Source organism: Lonchura striata, chromosome 17, assembly GCF_046129695.1.
Source record: "Lonchura striata isolate bLonStr1 chromosome 17, bLonStr1.mat, whole genome shotgun sequence".
In the NCBI taxonomy this organism is placed as follows: Eukaryota; Metazoa; Chordata; class Aves; order Passeriformes; family Estrildidae; genus Lonchura; species Lonchura striata.
Genome location: NC_134619.1, coordinates 3,794,726 through 3,814,937, shown reverse-complemented (window position 1 = coordinate 3,814,937; position 20,212 = coordinate 3,794,726). Strand labels below are relative to the sequence as shown.

Below are 20,212 nucleotides of genomic sequence, written 5' to 3'. Positions count from 1 at the left end.
ATCATGAGTAGTCAATAGGTACCTTGATTGTGAGAAAGAAAACCACTTTTTTATGTTTAAGTACTTAAAAGGGTTGCTTATAACCAAACTCTGGTAACATTACAGCTCCCTGGGAAGACACAGCCTCTAAGTACTTCTACGTGACATTTATCCAGTTCCACCAGGACACTTTAAATCAGCTGTAAAAATCTCAAAATATTTTAAAGTCTAAAAAAAACCCACCACTATTGGCCCTTTCATCCATGTGACTCATGGAATGCTGATAGTAAATGAAAAATCAGGCCATAAGTCTTAATCTGTGGCCATAATTCCACACAAATCCTTAAGGTAAAAGTAATGGTTTAAAAAAGCTACTTAACTACAGGAAAACTAATACAATATAACACTGATGAATGGGACAAATTTGGTGATGCAAATAAAACCTAGGCAGGATACAAAACCAGGTTTAGGTGTGTACTGCTCCCTCTGTGTTTCAGCAGGGCATATACTGAAGCACAAAATATATTAGTAATCATGATTTGGGGAAGATGTTGACAGACAAGATATTATGGGTAAAAATAGGACTGGAAAGAAAGTCTGTTCCAGCCATAAATAACATGATGTATTGGGTTTGTGTGGCAAGGTTTTGGTAGTGGGGGGCTGCAGGGGTGGCTTCTGTGAAAAGCTGATGGAAGTTTCCCCTACAGAGCCAGTTCCAGCAGCTCCAAGCCAGAACTTTTATTCGAGGTATATATTTGTATTTGCTGGGGATTTCAGGTTTGCTCTGGCTGTTTCACACCCCTCTCACCCACCTTTTTGTAAGAGTTGGGGTTTGCCAGGCAGATCAGTGAAGTATCAACATTTAATAAGATCTACTAGAAAAGTCTGAAACAATAAGAAAAAAAGTGTTCCCAGCTAAAGAGGCAAAATCTGAAACATCTACTAATTTGCATCTGCCTGGGAAGATGTAGGTGTTGAATATAGACCTTATTAGTAATCAGCATTCCCTATTAATTTGCTTCCTTCACTGGAAGGAGGATAAAGTTGATGAGCTGCATTCATGTGCAAAGGAATTTCAGCTTTGCTTATAGCAAAGAGATGATCCATCAGAACTGCTGCTGGCTTTGGAGAAGGAAACAGATTTTTCCCTCTGTGCCTGGTGCCCTCCTGTGGTTTTTATGTTCAGCTACTTGGGAGTGAGTTAAATAGATCAGTGGCTGATTCTTGTGCTGTGTAAAAGATAGAGAGAAGAGTTTGCCTGTTTAGTCCTTTTTGTGAGTAAAGTGTGTTCTGGAAAGCTGCAATACAGGTTTTCCATCCAGCCAGTAGGATCTGGATGTGCAGAGTCCCCGAGTTCCCTAGCTTGGACCAAGACCATTTCTCCCAGTCCTCACATACTGGTGTACCTGACTCAGACCTGGCTGCTCCAAGGGCTCTGTAGCCAAAAGGATTTTTGCTGGAGTCACTGCCTTCTGCAGTGATCCTGTTAAAATGCCACCATGGCACTTTTAAAGAACTAATGTTAGGTCAAATTGTTACACAGGATAGGGAACAAAAATGTCAAGGATTACTTCTGTCAGGAAATGCAGTTTCCCAGCTACCTTAACATTGTCCCATTTTTCTTCCCACTACAGCTGCAAAATGACAAAGAATTTTCTGTTCTTCATGCTGTAAAATCTATGCAGGATAGAAGTTTCCTTGCACAACACTTCTGAGTCTGTCATTAGAATATTTCTGAATTACTGATCTAGAAATTCCACTTTAAAATACGACATTTAGCCACAAACATTATACCAAAAAAAAAAAAAAAACTTATATAGAATACTCCTTACATGTCCATGTATTATAATATTTAGCTCTTTCACAGGCAAGTGATGAAAATCGTTGCTGTGGAGGTGTTGGTGTGGTTTGGTGCAATGATTTTTGTACTGTGCTTTCTAAAGGTGCTTGGCCAACAGCATTGCTGGGAACACTGATCTGGGGATCTCTGTAAGTTTTGTGTTTCTTCTTTTCCTGCTTTTCCTACAAATTCAGAATCCAGTTGTAGTTGTGAGTGATTCCATCAGAAAAAAAAAACACTCCAGAACTTTGAATGGTTCAATATTGTGTAAGTATTGATGGTTCCTCCCTTTTTTTTCCTCTTTTTCTTCCCAAATTCAATTTGTGTTCTTCTTTGAATTCACATTATTTAAATTCATTGTACCTGGGAGTCACTCCAATACCCCAATACCCACCAGTTTGTCTGTGAGCACAAATACTGAACAAGATAAAGGATAAATGTGAAGCTCTGTTTTGACAGCCTCAAGCCTTGTCACATTTGTAGGAGATCCAAACACACAGGAATTGCACAAGACTTGGCACATGGTTTATCCCTCTGAGCTGTTTGGGCATTTTTTTACACATACACATTTTTTTTTTTTTTCAGATAATTTATACTAGATTTCTTTGTATGATCTGCTTAATCTTTTACCTGAGCGTGACTAAAAAGCAACTCCAAATATCCCATGTAGTTTAATCCATTAATCCCTATGTATGAATCAGAATACAAGAACAGTAGAAATTTAAGTACAGAATTTGACTATAATGCAGAAGTGGAATGTTTTAAGTGTCCATCTGTTAAATCAAGCAATGGAACACACTTGGTCAAATTGAAATATCTAATTATTTATTCACATAGAAACCAGTAAATTTTAGGATTTGTAGCACAAAACTTGTTAAAAAAAGAAAACAAGCTATGCCATAATAGCTTCTTTACCCTCCATAAAATGGCATAATTGCAGTTAAAATTACAATAAAAATGAAACATTCCAGATGACATCAGTTGGAGCACAATGTGACAAATATAATAATAAAATCCTTGTCAGAAATTTTACCACAAGGAAATACTAATAGCTAACACCCATATTCTCCACCTAAAAATCAAGAATACTTGGGTAGATCTTGGCATAAAAGGCACAAAACACAAAGCAAAGCATGCTTGTGTCATTTCTCACACAGAAGCATTGACATTTGTGCAACATGGAAAAAGACCAGCATTTTTTCCAAATTCTTCCAATACCACAGATACTTAGGGAACAGATCTCCCCTTAATGCCAGCATGTCTCTCCCAGTACAGAGGCAGTGACTACAAGAAAGAGGAATACAGAGAAGGGACCACATCTGAACCCTTCCAGGAAATCTGAGCTGAGGAAGCTGCTGCAGCTGCATTGTTGAAGTAACCAAATCCACTGCAGGCTTGCAGTAACACACCCACGGGCAGGCAGCACTTGTGGGAATTCTGAGACTGGCAGCAACGTTAACAATGCTGGAAACCTTTCAGGAGCACAGGGCTGCCTCTTGCATTTAAATGTGTGATGCCAGCCTCAAGTAAGCATTTTTTTTAAAAAAAAGGTTGAGTCCTTGAAAGGAAGGGCTCTTCCAAAGAGGGTGTTGCCTCTGGCACAGAGGAATGGCTTTGCTGATGTTAAGTAAGAACTATGGATCAAAGATCCCTGGCATTTCCAGGCTGGCACACAAGCCCTGGCAGCAGCCTGTTGCTATATTTCTATAACCAGCCTGTCCTCATCATCACTACTTGTGTCATCATATTCCACCCGTGTTTGTTTCCTCATCATCTCTAAACCTTTCTTTTTGTATGTCCTGGGGGGTGTTGCAGAGTAACTCTTGAACTCAGGGGATCTGAGAGTAACTGGGGGCTTTTTAAAGGTAGCAGTAGCTGTTCCATGTGATCTCCCATAGGGATTGGGCTGCAGGTGGGATCTGCTCTCGTCTGCACTTCCGTGCAGCTCCAGGAGATGCTGAGCTAAGTTTGCCCTCTGTGAGTGCACTCTGCTGGGTAACTGAGCCCTCGTGACTGTCTCAGGAACAGACTCTGCTTGGGATCCAAACAAACGTGAACATCCTGGCTGGGAACTGGGAGCTGAGTTTTCTGTAGGAGGCGAATGTGTGTTTTCTTCACTTGGAGCTTTCTCCCTTCCAGAGGCCTGGATCACCGGCTCTGATATTCCAAATATTTGGCTCTCTGACACTACCCTTAAGATGTTTTCCTGGCTTGCTGCTGGATGTAAGGAAAGAGGAGCAGCAGCCTCTGGGTTTGTGCTGTCAGGTTGGTCACCTGTGCCTGTGTTTGTAAATTCAGGACAAGACCCAAAGGAGTCTGCCAGGGCGTCACTCCGAAGGCTTGGCCGGGATTGCCCAGGCAGGGATGGCTGCAGCACGAGGGGCTGTGTCACCCAGCAGCAAATGGCCACGTCCCTGCTGAATTCCTGCAGGGATGTGTCAGCTCTGGAGGAAAAGGAATGAGCTGTCACAGCTATTCCTAGAGGAGCTGTAATGTTCTGGACAGAGGCGTTTGTTCTTGCGTGTTCCCTGATTTGCCCAGAAATGTCCTGTAGGAATTAGGAGGGGAAAAAATGTACGTGTAAAGTTTTCAGTCCAGAGCAATTTCATCCAAAAGATTCAAGTTTAACTGTTATTTTAGCTAATTCTAATATTAGTAAGTTTTCATTTTATTTTAACCACCAAAAATACCTTTAACACATTTTTAAACATTTTAGCCACAATCAGCGATACAAAATAGTTTCAACTTCAACAATATAATTCAGGTTTTAATTAACAATTCTTTTTTCTGTTAATAAAAAATAATAAGGAATTGAGGATCGATACCTACTTTTTTAGCCATTTTGTCTTTTTGTTTAACATGGTTTAGGTTTTCAGTATGGGAAGAAATTCCTGAGTTATTCTTTGCTTCTTTTTTCCTTCTGCAAAGCTGTTTGTCTGAGGTGGAATATGATGTATCCTTTTGCTGGTGTAGATAATTTTCTATTGAAAAGAGGTTGGATAAACTTTGATTTTTAGCACCCCACATGCTCAAACTTGCTACATTTCTCATAATATCACTGAAATAACATCAATTTTCACACAAATATTCTAAGAACTTACCTTGCATCTTGGACTGAGGAGGATTGCATTTCTTAGGCTTATTAAATCTGGGGGGTTGGGATGAGCAGCCCTTCCTCAAAGCATCCAGAGCTCTGTTGGGAAAACAGGGCCTCTTGCTCAGCCGGTTCATTTTCAGCTGAGCAAATCCATGGATGTGCCTCCCTCTGTACCTGCAGTGCCAGGGGCATTGAGGGGATAAACAAATATGGGAGATGTAGGAGCAGCCAGGGAGAATAACACCATCTCATCAGGTGCATTAAGTCTAACAGCAGTTTACTACTGGGAAGGAGATGCTTGTTTATGTCAACTCAAAAACAAAAGCTGGATTTTAGGCAAGAGACACACAGTTATTTTATTATCTTTTTTTTTTCTCTGTCAGATTCAGTAAATCCTTGATTTTTCTAAGAGAAAAGGATTAAGGATCCTTTTTCTATCTGGAGTTTTAAAGCAATATACTTCACTAAGATTTGAACCACACAGGAATCACCTGAGGCTGTGTGGTTGTTGCGTTTTTTCCTTTTCACTTCTTGAGTGCTACCTGTTCATCATCGCTAAGGAACAACATAAGGATTTTGGTTATTCAGCAAACCCACACTGAATAATCCAACTCTGCTTTATTTTCTACTCTGGCTCCATCTTTTAGTAACTCTGGATGAGTGACACTAAAGTCCCATCCCTAAATCAATGGACTGTCACTATCCACAGAGCAAGATGTAAATCTAAAATGATGCACTTATCCAGGTGTTTGCTGTATTCGAAAATTAAATTACATATAGTGGTTACCAGCTGGGCCAGTTACCTACTAATAGGCATGACCTTAGCTTTCAGAACACTACTTAATTAAATCCTTGCACTTATTTGATACAAATAAATTTGATATAAACAAATTCTGAGACCAGTAGGGGAAAAAACCATAACAACAAATCAGCACCTGAAAATCAAACCAGGAAAAAGTCCTGGAAGAATGTCACTTGGCTGGGTGACATAGAACTGAGTCTTCTATTTCTGCTCTTATGACCCTTCAAAATTGCAGTGCTGTTTGCTGAACTAGACACAGTGATTAAGTTACTGACACTGATTTGTCCTCAAGGGAGTCAACTCAATCTGATTTTGGTCATGAAATAAAGAGGGATGTGTGCACACAATATGTGTTCCTTACTGAAGCAATTCATCAGGCATCCTGCTGCCCCCCAATCCTGAAAGATTAGAGGATAAATGTTCCACTGATAGGAATTCTCATTGAAAGATGGGAGCTGTGCTGATTGAGACAATGTGACCTTGATAGTTTTATGCTCTAATTCTTCCTGCTTTTTTATTTAAACCAAATGATCCTTTGAACTACAGATGGTTCTGTTAGTTCATGCTAAATTTGATATTTATTCTCCTGCCTTCTCTGGTGAATACCAGCTCAGGATATGGATCTTCCAAGGACAAAGGGCCTCGCCCACTGCTCCGAGCTGGGGCAGAATTGAAAACAGAACCATGTTGGTCCCCTTCAAACAAAAGTATATGCTGACAATTTTGACAGATAAGAGCAATTTCTAAATCACAGAGAGAGTCAATTAAGCAGGCATCATCTTTCTGTGGGATATGTCTGGTTTGCTTAGAAAAGTCTGTTCCTAATAGTAAATGACATATTGGTATTTTTAGAGTTTACATTTGGGGCCCTGCTGTAGTATAAGAATAGCTCTTTCTGAGAGACTTATCTTTTATTTTCCCCAGTTTTGACAAGGTTGAATTTTGGGCATGACTTTTTATTTTCTGTGGAGTTTTTACACACAATACAACAAAATTATGTCTATATATTATTGTATTATATTATCTATTATATATATAATTGATATATAGTAAAGCTGAAAGCCATACTCCTTACCATTTAGGGGTGACTTTAATCCTTTTCTGTTTGTGGCTCCTCTTGAGTTTATTTGTTGAGAGTTTTTCCTTTTTGCAAACTACTGTTTTCTTCTTTTGCTCTGAAATATTTTTGAAAGAACCACCAGGAACGTCTGAGCTTAACTGTTGAGAATATTGAGGAAAAATCAAGTGCATGAAAACTGTGAATTACATTGACTGAGAAGCTGGAAATCTGTGCACTTTTTAAATAGCACTGAACAGCATAGGAGTTAAGTAGCACAACTCTATATTTAAGTCCTACTCTAAGTCAAATATTAATTTAGAATGAAAACAATGAAATACAGATGCTATTAGAGAAAAATATTTTTAAATCCCCATAAAGGAGAAAAATATCAATAAATAGAAATTCACTCTTCTCACTATCAGCATTCTGAAAAGTGAAAGAATCTTAAATATTCACACAGAAATATATCTTTCTGATGCATCAACCTAATATAGACTAATAAAAATACAACTTGTAAATTCTGTATCAGCAAATGCCTATAAATGTCCATAAATACACTTCTAATAATTATTTAATTTTCTTAATAAGAGGGTGGAGGTGGGCTGTCAGCCAATAACACCCTCTTGAGAAAGCAAACAGAATTATTAATATTACCTCCTGCATCTGGTGTCCTTTAGAAAAGGATGAAACCAACGTTTTCAAGCTTGTGTTTGTTAAGCCATATGCCACAGTCTTGCTGATATTTCTCATTTTGAAAATGGAGATGTCGTATTTCGACAGGGTGCATTCCCTGCTGGGTTCCTTGTCCCAGGGGGGCATGGAGGGGTGGGCAGAGGCTGCAGTGCCACCCTGCTCTGAGGGCAGAGGGAGGCTCCTGCTCAGACAGCACCAGGTCAGCCGGGGCTCAGCACTCAGGGATGGGAAGGTGCTCTTGGAGCCTGGCACTGGAGAAGTGCCAGAGTAGCTGGTCCTGTTATAGTGGGACAGCACTGGGAATCCTTTACAGTGAGTGCTGAGAGTGTGGCAGTAGAAAGTGCCAAAAGAATGGCAAAAATAAGTGGGGTTGTCTCTTGAGCTCTGGGAATGCTGCAGATGCTGCACTGGTGGTGGGGTATCCTTCAGGATGTGTGGACTTCCTTCTCTGTCCCATCCCAGGATTGTTGGCTCTGCACCTTTGCTAGAAACTGATGTCTTTATCACAGAGTCACTTCCTGAGCAAAGGTGATGTAAAGCCTTCCTCTCATCTTTGATGTCAGCAGATATGAAAAAGCCACTTGTATACACAGAAGTAAAGCAGATTTTCTTCTTTGGAGTCTGTATAGAGCAAGTACTTTTACTCATCCACTTCTCTTCTGTTTGCCTTTGATAATTTAATTTATTTTTGTTCTGTTTGTTTTTCCAATCCTCTTTTGCAATATCCTGCTGCCTGAAGTTTTGGTTATGAAAGGTGCTCTCTTCTGTGATTAAGATATCTGTGGTTTCTGAGCTGACTGGTGAACAGAATCCTGGAGTTTTCCAGTTTGTGTGAAGATTCCATTGAATTTCTCCTTTGCCAGCCTTTTGTCTCACCTCAGATTTTAAAGGGGACCAAACCACATCACTGGAATGAGAATGGAAGGATGTACAGCTGGAAGAGCAGGGTGGGCTGATTAAGGTGTCTGTCACAGGTGTACCAGGTGTCATCTCCTGTTCAGATTGAAGCAAAGGTGACAGATCTGAAGCTCTCTTGTCCTGTGGCAATTTAAGGATATATTTTGGAGAAAAGGCATTTTGTTGTGGGACTGGACTTAAACAATCAGATTGCAGATGATGGCTTTTAGAAGACACATCCACAGCATTGTCACTGGGAAGTGGCACTTTTGCTCCTGTTTTTACAATACATGTTTTGTCATCTCCATCTGTTGTATTGTGCAAGGCAAAAGAGTTGGAATCACTTTCCTTTAATCTAGACCCTAAAAATTCCACCAGTGAAACTTTTGAGATACCTGCAGGATGTGAAAGAAGGTTAATGTCACAGTAACTATGAGCTTGTGTGGGAAGTTTGATTGCTTTCCTATATTCCATATTCTCAGTACCTCCAGTGGCTTCATTAATTCCTGTGCTTGATTTGTGCTCCTCTGCTTTAGTGGAGAATTTCATTGGAGCTGTGGGAAGACACTGAGTGCCAGAGCAATGGCCTCTCTCTGCTTCACTTACTGCAGTGGTTTCACTACTGGGACTAGGGCAGGAAACTGAAATCACATTTTGTGTCTTCTCCACTTCAAATTTCAGCTTTTTCCTTTCTGATGGCAAAATCTGGGATTTCCCTGCAGTTTCTCTATTGTTGCAAGGAACCCAAGGGGTCATCAAGCCATGTTGGCCACTTTGCTTATTCCCATGATAGTTCCCATAATTGTGTGAAGTGTTTTTACAATCTAATTCAAATGCACTGGATTCTTTCCCAGGGGTTGGTTTCTCCCAGTTGGTACTCTGTACTGGCAAGCAGTCATCATTCCTCCCGTGGCTGCTCAGCTGACACTCAGGATTTTGAAGCCTGAGCTCAGCACTGCTTGGAGCCAGCAGTGTGCTGCTGCCTGCTGTGCATTTCTCCGTGTCAGTGCCACTGAGCTCTGGGGAAGTTTGGCTGCTTACGGCTCCGGCAGTTATGGAATGTGATGTCTCCATTAGGTTGGACACTCTGTCTGCAGTTTCCTCAGAGGACATGTTATGCAGAACACAATTGCCATCAGTAGAGATTCCTGAATTACCCATGGCTGAAGCTGCGGTCACAAGGGAGGAAGGACTGTCAGCTGCAGAGCTCCTGCCTTCTCTTTCCTCAGTTATTTCAGTGCTGCTGCCTGAGTCCCTTGAATTAGGAGTCAAGCTTGTAATATCTGTAATTTTATTATCTCTTTGTTTCATTTTCTTGGCATTTTGACTGCTTTTCATTTTTTGGTAGATTTTCTTAAACGTTTCATCTCCATACATTTGCCATTTTTCTTGGGAGAACATCTTCAACTTCCTTTGATTGTTTTTCTTATTTTTAGCACTGATTACTTCTCCAGCCCCAAGCTTTTTTGTCCCTTTTAGGTCCTCTGACAGAGAAGGATGGTCAGCCACATTACTTAGGGGCAAATCATCCACTGCTGTTTGTCTGACTAGAGCTCGGGGATGGCTATTAGGGAAATCCACTGAACTGGCAGTGAGATCGTTGCTAGGCAGCAAACCAGCAGTGCCTGTGTTTACAGACTGCTTAGTAAGAGAAAGTGGTTTGGAGCATCCTGCTTTGTCATGCACCATCCTCGATGCCTCCACAACAGGCAAGGAGTTGCTCCGAGTAACAGGCACAGTGTCAATTGTTGTGGAGAACTGGGTGGGAACTGAATGGAAAAACATTGGCTTGCATTTCTCCAGGGGTGCAAAGGTAGATTTTGCTGAACAAAGAGAAAGATTCTTTTTCCTATTTACATCACAAGTTCTAATATCAAAATGGAAAGAGTCTTTGTATGTGTAAGGCATTGGCAGGTCAATGCTTCCCTGTTTAGAAAGGACAGTTTTTCTGGGCCTGACATTGTCTAACTGGGTGTCATCCACCACACTTTTGTTGTGAGAAATAAGCTTTGAAATGTGTTCTTCCAGCCTCTTTTTCTCTAGCATCGAGGCTGTAGCTTTGTCAGCTGCTTCTGGCTTTGCAGTGCTTCTGGAGGCACACCTTGGGCTGCTGAAGGCAGTTTCACTTTCCAGTTCCGTGCTGTGCTCGTAGAGACTGTGCAAGGGACTGGACGATGCCAGCTGCTGCTCTGTGCTGTCGGAGCGCGACAGATACCCCGAGTCAGTGCTCTCACACTTCTTCAGCTTGCAGTCCAAGGGTTTGTAATCCCACTGCTTCTCTGAAGAGGTTGCCTGCTGCCTTTGCAGCTGAATGTGCTTACTGACAGTTGGAGTTCTTTGCTCCTGCATCTTCTTTCTCAGACACGGACCATTTGGCAAAGCTCCTGGAGATGATAAACTTTGAGGTTCTCTTTCAGGAACCCCATGAACAGCCTTTGAATTCAATGATTGATTTGTTGTTTCTTGATTTTCTGAAGCAGCTGATGACGAGCTGGTCGCTGGCAGTGAGAGCTCGTGAGGTTTCTTAGTGTCTGTTGCTGCACTGGTCTCTGAACTGGGCTGTTTGATGTGTATCCCCTGGTCTTCACTGGTGCTACTCGAGATTTTGCTACCTTGGGGACAGGTGGTGCTCTCTGCTGATCTCTCATTTTGCTCTGGTCCCCCACTGATGTCAGAGTCTGAGGGCAGCCTGGTGTTGTTGACGTGTGTTTGAGTCCTCCTGTGTTTATACAAGTTGCTCTGAGTTTTAAACGCAATGCCACAAGTGGTGCACGGAAAGGGCCTCTCTCCCGTGTGAGAGCGAATGTGTTTCTCAAGGACACTCGGCTTCAAACAATCTCGTCCGCAGTGTTTGCAGATGTATTTCCCAGATTTTTTTGATTTTCCTAGATTTCCAATAGATGCTTTTACACAAGAACTTGGCGACGATAAAACCGGTAAAGCGCTGACTATGCTCAACGTCAGACTTTGCCCGAGCTGTTTGTGGAGAAGCGGCTGAGGCTGCTCCGTGCCTTCGTGGGGGACGAGCGGGTTGAGGATGAGGGGGACGTTGCTGCCGTCGAGGTGGACGCAGCTCCTGCCGGCCACCAAGGGCCCGTGTGGCTGGAAGCAGCCCGGCTGGACGGGCTGGAGCAGCGGGAACGTCAGGGCCTTGAGGTACAGGGGCTGGGGCAGGGCTGGTCCCCGGGCGGGCTCCAAGGAGCCCCGCGAGCCCCGCGGGGAAGGGCCCGGGCCGGGCTCTGCCGGAGCGGCCGCGAGGCGTGCCGGGGTCTGCGCCTCCATGGCAGGGCACGGCTGCCATGTGCTCACGGACCTGCCGAGGGACACAGAACGGGCACAGTCTGCGGGCAGAATAACACACACACCTCCCCAGCTGGGCTGGAAGATTAGCAACTAAGAATATCACATATGCAGGCATTATACAGACAATCATCATTTCCTTTCCCATTGAAATTGGTTCCTCTTTCATTTTTCCTCTGGGAGTTACAGTTCAGTACAGCGTAAAGAACGCTCAACACTGCGCTTAAAACCAGTCTTACAACCTACACTGAGTACCCAAAGCACTGGAAACAAATCTGAGTTTCAGATTTGCAAATGAAGGCTCTAAGCACACTAGAAATAATACAATTTTCATTTTCTGGAACCATATTTCCATTAAATATTTATATCATGTTTTTTAAATTTCATTAATATAAATAACTTTTACTACAGAAACACAGAACAGCTGAGGTTAAAGGGAACCTCAGGACTTCTCTAGTCCAAACACCTTCTCACAGCAGAGTCAGCACCTAGGTCAGATGAGGTTGTCAGGGTGTTACCAGCCTGGTTTTGAAAAACTCTGGGGATAAAAACTGCACAGTTTCTTTGGGCAACCAGTTCCAAACACAGGACATTGAACATGCCTGCATATTATCTGTGCTTCCCCAGTTTAAAGGGAGCTAAGGCCAAACACATTTCAACAAGTGGTGTAAAATGGAAACGTGAACAAAATGAAATTCATGTTCTGTTTTACAAGTCAAATTTGAATAAATATCTGCAAAGTGGAAAAGATGGTGTCATAAGAAAATAGTGTGAGAAATTAAAGCTGGCTTTTGTGTAGACCAAATTAATTTGCTATAATTAATGGAGATACTATGGTGCACTGCTTGTTTTTAGATGCTTTCAATGCAAATGAAAACATCTTGTTTTTAAAAAAGTGAACCTATTCTTTTGAAATCTATCCTGATATATGCTGGGTTGGTGCTGGTTCCACTTATTATTTCAGCAAAAATTTTTTTCTTTCTTAGAAACAAAGGAGGAAACTATCAAAATAAGCAAGGTGAAATTTTTCTTTCTAAGCATTAGGGGCATAACCCCTCTTAATTACAGTTTGGGTGAACATCAGGTGATCTGTAAATGTTTATTTGAGTCTTGCTCAGCTATGCTCACTGGATGCACTGGTTGCTATGAATAATGGGTTGTTCTTGTGCAAACAGCCATTAAAAACCCATTTGGAATAACATAATCAGTGGCTCAATTTGAAATCTGCAATTTGTTGCTTTACTGCATAATCTCTAGTGGTGTTTCTGTAACTTCCTTGGATCATTTTAATAATTACTGGGAAACAGTAAAAGAATTGCTTCAAAATGTGGCTTGAAATCATTACTGGTTCCATCCAAGACAACAACGTGTAAAATCAACTGATCTGTGAAGAGTAAAATGTTAGATTTTGCCTTTTTTTTCCTTCCTTATGAATGTTATAAATTAAGCTCAGTTATCAAGCATGGACTTTTCTTATGTACTTCTGACATTTCTATATGAAATAATCACTTAAGTGGCTTTTTATTATAGCAGTGACTATAATGATGCAAGAATGTTAAAATAATATGGCTTGTTAAAGAAATAAGTTATTACCCATACTGTACAGTGTGGTTACCCCTACAGAATAAAAGTGGAATTCTCTAATTTCCGAAGTGATGTTATCAACATTTCAAGTCCATTTGAGGTGGTTTCTAAGTTTTATAGTCACTTTTAAATTTAAACACAGCATATGATAAGGGATGCCACAGAGATACAAACTAAGTATGCAGTAGTTTTTCCAAAATATTTTTTTTTAAAAAGTTTTAGGGGAAAAAATATGCTGCAGAGAACAGACTCAAAGAAGAAAAGTGAAGCCCAAATACCCAGTGGGTAGAACATCTAACAAGTACCACATCAGACAGAACAAGGCACTAGGTCTTTGTTTCCCTCCCTCCCCTAGAGAGAAATGTGGAAATACACTTCCACATATTTTACATTTCCCCCACCAGCCTGCTCCAGTGGCACAAACTGTTTCTCTCTCTGGTTTCCTCCTGGCCATGCAGAGCTGATGGGCCCTTCAAGGCTGCCACAGACAGATGTTTTTCATAGGAATCCTGTGGTACCAGATGCTCTGTAATTTCACTTAATGCTGTTAAGTTTCTGGGGCCAACAACACAGCCTGAGACTCATTTTAGTGTTCTGTAATGCTCTACAAAGAAAATACCTAAGTGGTGACAGAAAATTTAAAGTAAAGTTCTAAATAAAGCTCAACAAGTGAGCTAATGGTGATACTTAATGTACTTTTAAGAATGTAATAATACATCTCTACCAGGTCTGGTAGTTTGTTGCTTTTCACAGCAAGAAAAAGTACTTTATTCCTGAGTGAAGCTGCTGTGACTTGTATTCTACTGGGGCAAATACCATCAGACTTTTCACATCTGTTATTTATATTCCAAAAAAGGCCACTGTATTTCTTTGTTCGTTTACAAAAATAGCTTATCTCGAAGTAATTCTGCCCCAAGGCTGATTCAGGGTAGTCCTTGCCTAACTGTAGAACTTCCTCTGTTGGTTTTGCCCGGGGCTCTGTTACTGAGCATCTACCCCATGTTCTCAGCTGTTTGTAACTTGTGGCATTGAACTACCAACTAAGAACTTGATCCTAATTAGATAAGAAAAACTTTCCAACAAACAAAACTAAATGCAGGATTTGGCCAGCTCAGAATTTTCTAAATTGATTCCTTAAGCTATCAGAACTGGTCACTAAAATTCCATGAAATACAATTATTTTGTTCCTGGTTTGAAATTCTAACTTCAGGTACACACCAGAAGCAGTTGTGAAACACTGGAAAGTGGAGCAGTTTCAGAAAAAAAAAATCATTGTAGCAGAAATTGTCTTAGTCAGTTTATAAGTATAAAGTAGTTTAATCAACAGGAGGTAGTTTTTATCAACAGGAGGTTGATAAAAAAGCCTAATTTTAAATCCAGTAAGTTCCATTTTTATAGACCTTTTCCTGAATAATATTTTATAGAACTTGTTTCATTTTGTCAGCACTGCTGCAATAATTTTGGACTACACAATCAAAAGTTTTTTGTCTTCTGCATGGCACATGCAATGCTCTGTCAACTGCTCATCATTATTAACCAAATCAACAGCTACACATATGAATACTTATTTTCTGCACTTTCATATCATTTTTTGACACAGCACTGAGCAGAGCATCAGTCTCTAAGCAGACTCAGAGCTCAATTGCTCAGTCCCCCACCCTGGTCTGCAGTTATGACCTGGAGACATAACAAAACTCCTTTATTTTTGTAACCCCACAGATGCAGGTTTTCAACATTCTGAACATACACAAAATACCAAATTATACCAGGAGTCTTTACCTTTCTTAAAAGCTTTTAGTGATCCCTACTTTAGATGCCAGAGAGCAGAAGTGGAAGTCTGGAAATAATTAAGTCTTTAGTCTGGAAATAACTTTAGTTCACGTACCTTTGATTGATCCAGGCATTTCAGCAAAAAATTCTCATTTCTGTCAATACTTGATGCAAGCAGAGAGAAACAAGGACAAAGACTTGAAACAGATTAGAAGTAGGAAGTTGGGGTTTTCTTTTCTTTTTTTTTTTTTACATTGGTGTCACATTAACAACCTTCAGAAAACAGGAAGAGTCGAAACAGAAGAAAATGAAGTGGTATTTCAATCTCTCTGTATCCTTTATCACTATTTAATTAGGGAGCTCTAAAAAGAATCTTTGAAATGTGGGGAGTTTCTACTCAGCTTTCAGTTGCATTGTCCTGAAATACAATGGTAGGATTTTTAATTTATACTCCTAAAGCTAATTTTCTTTTAACTTTACACTAAAGGGCTCTCTTGAAATATATTGGGAAAGAAAACAATGGTGGAGAGAAGACACTTGTCACATATGAAATGCTAAAGTTATCCAGCATGGGTGCTGTCCACCAGCTTCTTCTAATGGTGCCCTGTGGGACAGGAGAACGCAGGAACCAGGTGGGAAAATGCCTCAGGATTGTTAAAAGTGTTTGGGTCATGCTCAACAAACCTCCATAAACTTGGGGAAAGCTGCAGGGAAAACAGGATAGGGCAGTTAAAAAGGTAATTTAAAAAAATTAGATTTTATTTGTGTGTCGAGTCCCTAAGGAGTGCTCAGGTAACAAAGTGAACAGACTGAGGGGTCCTGGGAGGGGCTGCTCTTCTTTATGTTTAAAACAGGGACTGGGATGGCTGCAACTTCCTCTGCTGGTAGACTGAGTGAACCCCAACTGGAATATGAATTCCCAATAATGTTACAAAATTGCCATCTCTGGCCTTTATAATTTCCTTGGGAACAGCATATTTTGGAAGATACAGTTTTATTTTCAGTTTTATTTTATTTATTTTCTGCTGTGATAAGCAGCTGCCCAGTTCAGACCCTACAGCTTATGCCTTGCTGGGTGGTGGTGAAATTGTAATTTTATAGTTGTCCAATATCCACTTCAGTGAGAGCTCTTTCTTTTAATAATTCTGGTGATAGACTGATGCCAGAGGCCTCGGTAGCTTTCCATTTCAAACAGCTTTATTGATCCTGGAGAGTTTTGCCTGTTGTTTGGTTTGCTTTCCATTTATTTCTGGAGCCCTGATTTAGCAGGCCTCTAATTTTGGTGGTGGAGAAATGTTTCTGTCTTGTTCTTCCCATTTTTCTTGCCTGTCACATAGTTATTCAAGGGGCAGAAAAGCTCTTAACAGGACCCAGGATTACTGCTTAAAATCCTCCTGGTTTCTCCCATACCCTGAAATGCTCCCAGTAATTGGTAATGGCACTGCAGACACTTAAAATCTGTGAATCTAGAAAATACTTGACATTCTGAACTGCTTTACAGTGACTCATGCTTCTGCTCTATAGACTCAGTCTGTCCAGATGGAGAGAATTACATGCAGCAAGTAGTTTCAGCTCTGCTGGGAGATACTTTCCTAAAGGAATGTGTTCTCACCTCTAAGTGAGATCTTCTGGAGGATTACTGCATGCTACAGTCAACAAACCAACGGGGAAAAAAGATGCACATCTTATAATAGAACACTGGCATGAATCAAATCATACAAACAGATGATTATGGGCATTTTACATAACCAGTCAAAATTAGTTTGTCTTCAGTTTGATCACATTTCTGGAGCCCATTATTTTTTATTACACTTTGAGACTGACTGTTATTAAGTTAAGGTGAATTTACTTAAAAGGGACACTTAATTTAAACAGTACTAATAATTGCAGCAGTATGCTGGAACTAGTGACAAATTGAAAACATGTATAAGCATTTAAAATTAATTATTGAGATCACTCAGTATCAAATTCCAAATGCTAAAACTGCAAGCTGCTTATCCTGAGAGACTTAAGGAGACCATAATTAATTAAAGCAAGTTACAGCAAAAGCAATTGGCTGTCTGGATATCTGCCACTATCACAGAGATTTCAGGGTTTAGCAGAACCTTTTGAAGCTTGATCTAAAATCTCTAAATCTTGGATGACTCTGGAATCAGGGTCCTTCACAGCATCCTGTGATTCTTCCCATTTATGTGGTTGAATAGGCTGCTGTAATGGCTAGAAGTAACAAAATACAGAGCACCAGTATTACACTGCATTAGCTGTGTTTGAAATTAAGTGATTTTTGTTGTCTCTTTCTAATCAATCTACTTATGTGTTGCTTCCTCAGCTGCAATCTCTATGCAAGATTATTTATATTCATTTTAAATTCAAAATATTGTCCTGCTCAGAGAAACTCGGGTAACTTCAATAGACAGCAAAGTATGGATTTAAACTATGCACAAAGCTGAACCCACTGTCAGGTGCTGCACAGGAGGGAGTTCTGGGGCTGTACTCCTCTCTCAATTCATGTCCCCATCAGGATTTGAGGAATTAAACCCCACACCATTGGTACACATTTCTGGGTCCCAAGTGGAAAAGGTCCCACCCCAGGTATTTAAAACCCTGCATCCTTCAAAGACACCTACAGAGTTTTGACAGGGGTGTGAGCAAGTGAAAGCAGCAATAAACATTCTTCCTGTGCTGGTGAGGAAATTGATTCCAAAGATCCTGCAACTACACGTTTGAAAGAACTTTGCAAAGTTAAATGAAAAGAAAGTATCTTCCAGGATTGCTAATTATTAATTTTTCTTGTGAAGGCAGAGATGCTGAGAGCAGCACACAGTATCTTACTGTCAGAGAAAGATGCAGACAGTGGGATTATAATTTCCATTTGCTCATCCAACACTGACAGCCTGCACAACTCCCTTGACAGACCACACAAAACTTCTACTTCAATCTTAGCACCATAAAATCATTGGGAACCATAGGGTCTGAAATAAACTTTGTGCAGGTACTTTAAACACTCCTTCTGTGATGGAAGCAAAAAGTTTGTGAGTTTACCCCAGGTCTGGAGTTTTTAGTTCTCAATTCAAACAAGCAAAATGGAACCGACACATTTCCTGGTTAGCCCAGAAATGACTGTTAATCTCGTTTAACTTGAAAACTATTTCTGCCTTTGCTCTTTTCTCAGTTTGACTTCCTATCTTGAAATGTCTCATAACAGAAGTAGTGAGTTCACCTTTCCCCTTGTTCTTAAGGGATGTCTCTGATCTCACAACTCTGCCAGTTCCACCCGCAGCCTGCACGCTGCCGGTACCTCCTGAACAAAGTTGGGAGCCTCAGTCCTCTGCAGAATCAGGCTGAAACTGTTTAATTCCATCATCTCCTGAAACCTTTAGAGTTTTTCCATAGTCACATCTCAAATTCTGACTTTGGGAAATCTTGCTGCTTGGTACAAGTCATTGTTCTGAAGTTTTGCCTTCTTCATGTGCTATTAAAGTACAAAGGCACTGGAAAACCAGCTGGGGGAACTTGGAAATTCTTGTACCGTATCAAAAGGATAAATATTTTTGACACTTAACTTCTACAGTTATATCAGCAAAGCTGGTTAGGTTGGGCTTTTTAAAACAATTATTTCTGTAAATATTGTGCCAGAATACAGTTTTAAAATCTTTTAGGAAGAACGGGATCTGCTTTACCTTCCCTTTGTTCCAGAATAGAAGCAACTGGTTTTATCATAATTATACAGTTTTCTATATTTTCCTATGTTTCTTTTCTTGAATATCCATATATGAAAACATTCCAAAGGCTTAGATTAGTAAAAATATTGTTACCCAAAACACATTTTAATGTGTAAGTAAACACTGTATTGGCTTTTTTGACCTCTTCATGCAATTTGTATCAAGAATATTTCCTTTTCTACTTCTTACACTGCTACTTTTCTCAGCTCTAGCCATAAGAAATGCTTTCTAGTTTATTATAAGTCTTTAGTTTAGATTTACATCACTATTTCTAAAAAGAAACATACCTAGCATATCTGTTCGTTTTATAACATGCTTTGTGGCTTGACCATGAGGAAAAAATAGGATCTTTAGTGCTTAAAAACCTCAAAGTATTTCAATTCTTTTATCCTTTCATCAAATTTGCTCCTGTGCATTTCCCGTGTTAGGAAAGAGTTAACAACCTCCAGCCAGCAGACTGCAATCAACAGGTTGCTCTAACAGAAAAATAATAACCCTAATCCATCTTTTAAAGTTTAGAAGGTTGGACTAAATGATGAAAAAATACCGATTAAAACCCTCTGAAAAGCTGAAGTGGGGCCAGAACTGAAATGCTTTGTGTTTTATGAAAAAAAAATCTTTCTCGTTGCTAAGTGAAAGAACCATCATAATTAAAAAAAAAAAAAAAAAGCCAACAACTGTAACTTTAAAATTTCTGGCTTGCCATCTAGAACTGAATTCTCTCTCTGTCCATAGAAAATGACAACAAAACACTTGCTAACCTTTAGGTGGCCAATTCACAGGCAGGTGGAGAGGTTCAGGTCCCTGGAATAGCGTTGAAACAAAAGAAGCATCCTGTTTTCTTTTTTCAGTGTCTTTCTCTTCTCCTTTTTTTTTAAGCATTTGAACAGTGAAGGGTGGGTGGTGGGGTGTGTGCAGAGAGAGCAGGGGGTGCAGGCAGCCCACGCTGGTGTAGGAAGAGTTTTAATGGCCGATGCTGGGAATATGGTTTGCCTGCTACAGTGTCTGCACTACTGCAGCTCTGTGTGTGGGCGTAAAGAAATGACACGACTGGGTTTCAAACCATTACACTGAAGATTTGCAAACAGTTAAAAAAAAAAAAAAATACACAACCCCATCAGGCACAAATGAAAAATTATGATTTTTCTCCTTTTATCTTTTTCTGAGGTTTTTTTTGTTGCTTTGTTTTAACTTAACAGATGTAATCCAGTCAAGTTTCTTCCTCAGCCTCTAAAAGAAAAAAAGGTAAATTGAGTATTTAGGAAGGTTTTCTACTTTACATAGTATTAATATTTTGTTGTCTTTTTTGCTGCTATTTTTTAATTAATCTACAAGAGCTTGTATTTCTGAAGAGTATCCAGATTTCCCCAGAGAAAGTCTTCAGAGAACACCTATATTTGTGCTTTAGAACATGCTAAATAGGTGCCTAAATTGTGGTAGCACCAAGTAGCACAGTACAGTACACAGA

General features: G+C 40.2%; 1 protein-coding gene across 2 annotated transcripts; it reads right to left on the bottom strand.

Moving 5' to 3' along the window:
• Positions 1-2,622: 2,622 nt before the first annotated feature.
• Positions 2,623-19,788, bottom strand: ZNF831 (zinc finger protein 831). Of its 2 annotated transcripts, XM_021553600.3 has the most exons (7): positions 19,506-19,788; positions 15,138-15,186; positions 7,433-11,681; positions 6,794-6,936; positions 4,921-5,090; positions 4,649-4,800; positions 2,623-4,367 (listed from the first exon to the last, which is right to left on the bottom strand). In XM_021553600.3, exons 3-7 carry the CDS (start codon positions 11,648-11,650, stop codon positions 3,516-3,518), a joined length of 5,535 nt encoding a protein of 1,844 aa, XP_021409275.2. In that variant the 5' UTR covers positions 11,651-11,681; positions 15,138-15,186; positions 19,506-19,788; the 3' UTR covers positions 2,623-3,515. The 2 variants fall into 2 exon arrangements, with proteins under 2 accessions (XP_021409275.2, XP_021409276.2); XM_021553601.3 differs by lacking the exon at positions 15,138-15,186.
• Between the last annotated feature and the right edge of the window lie 424 nt (positions 19,789-20,212).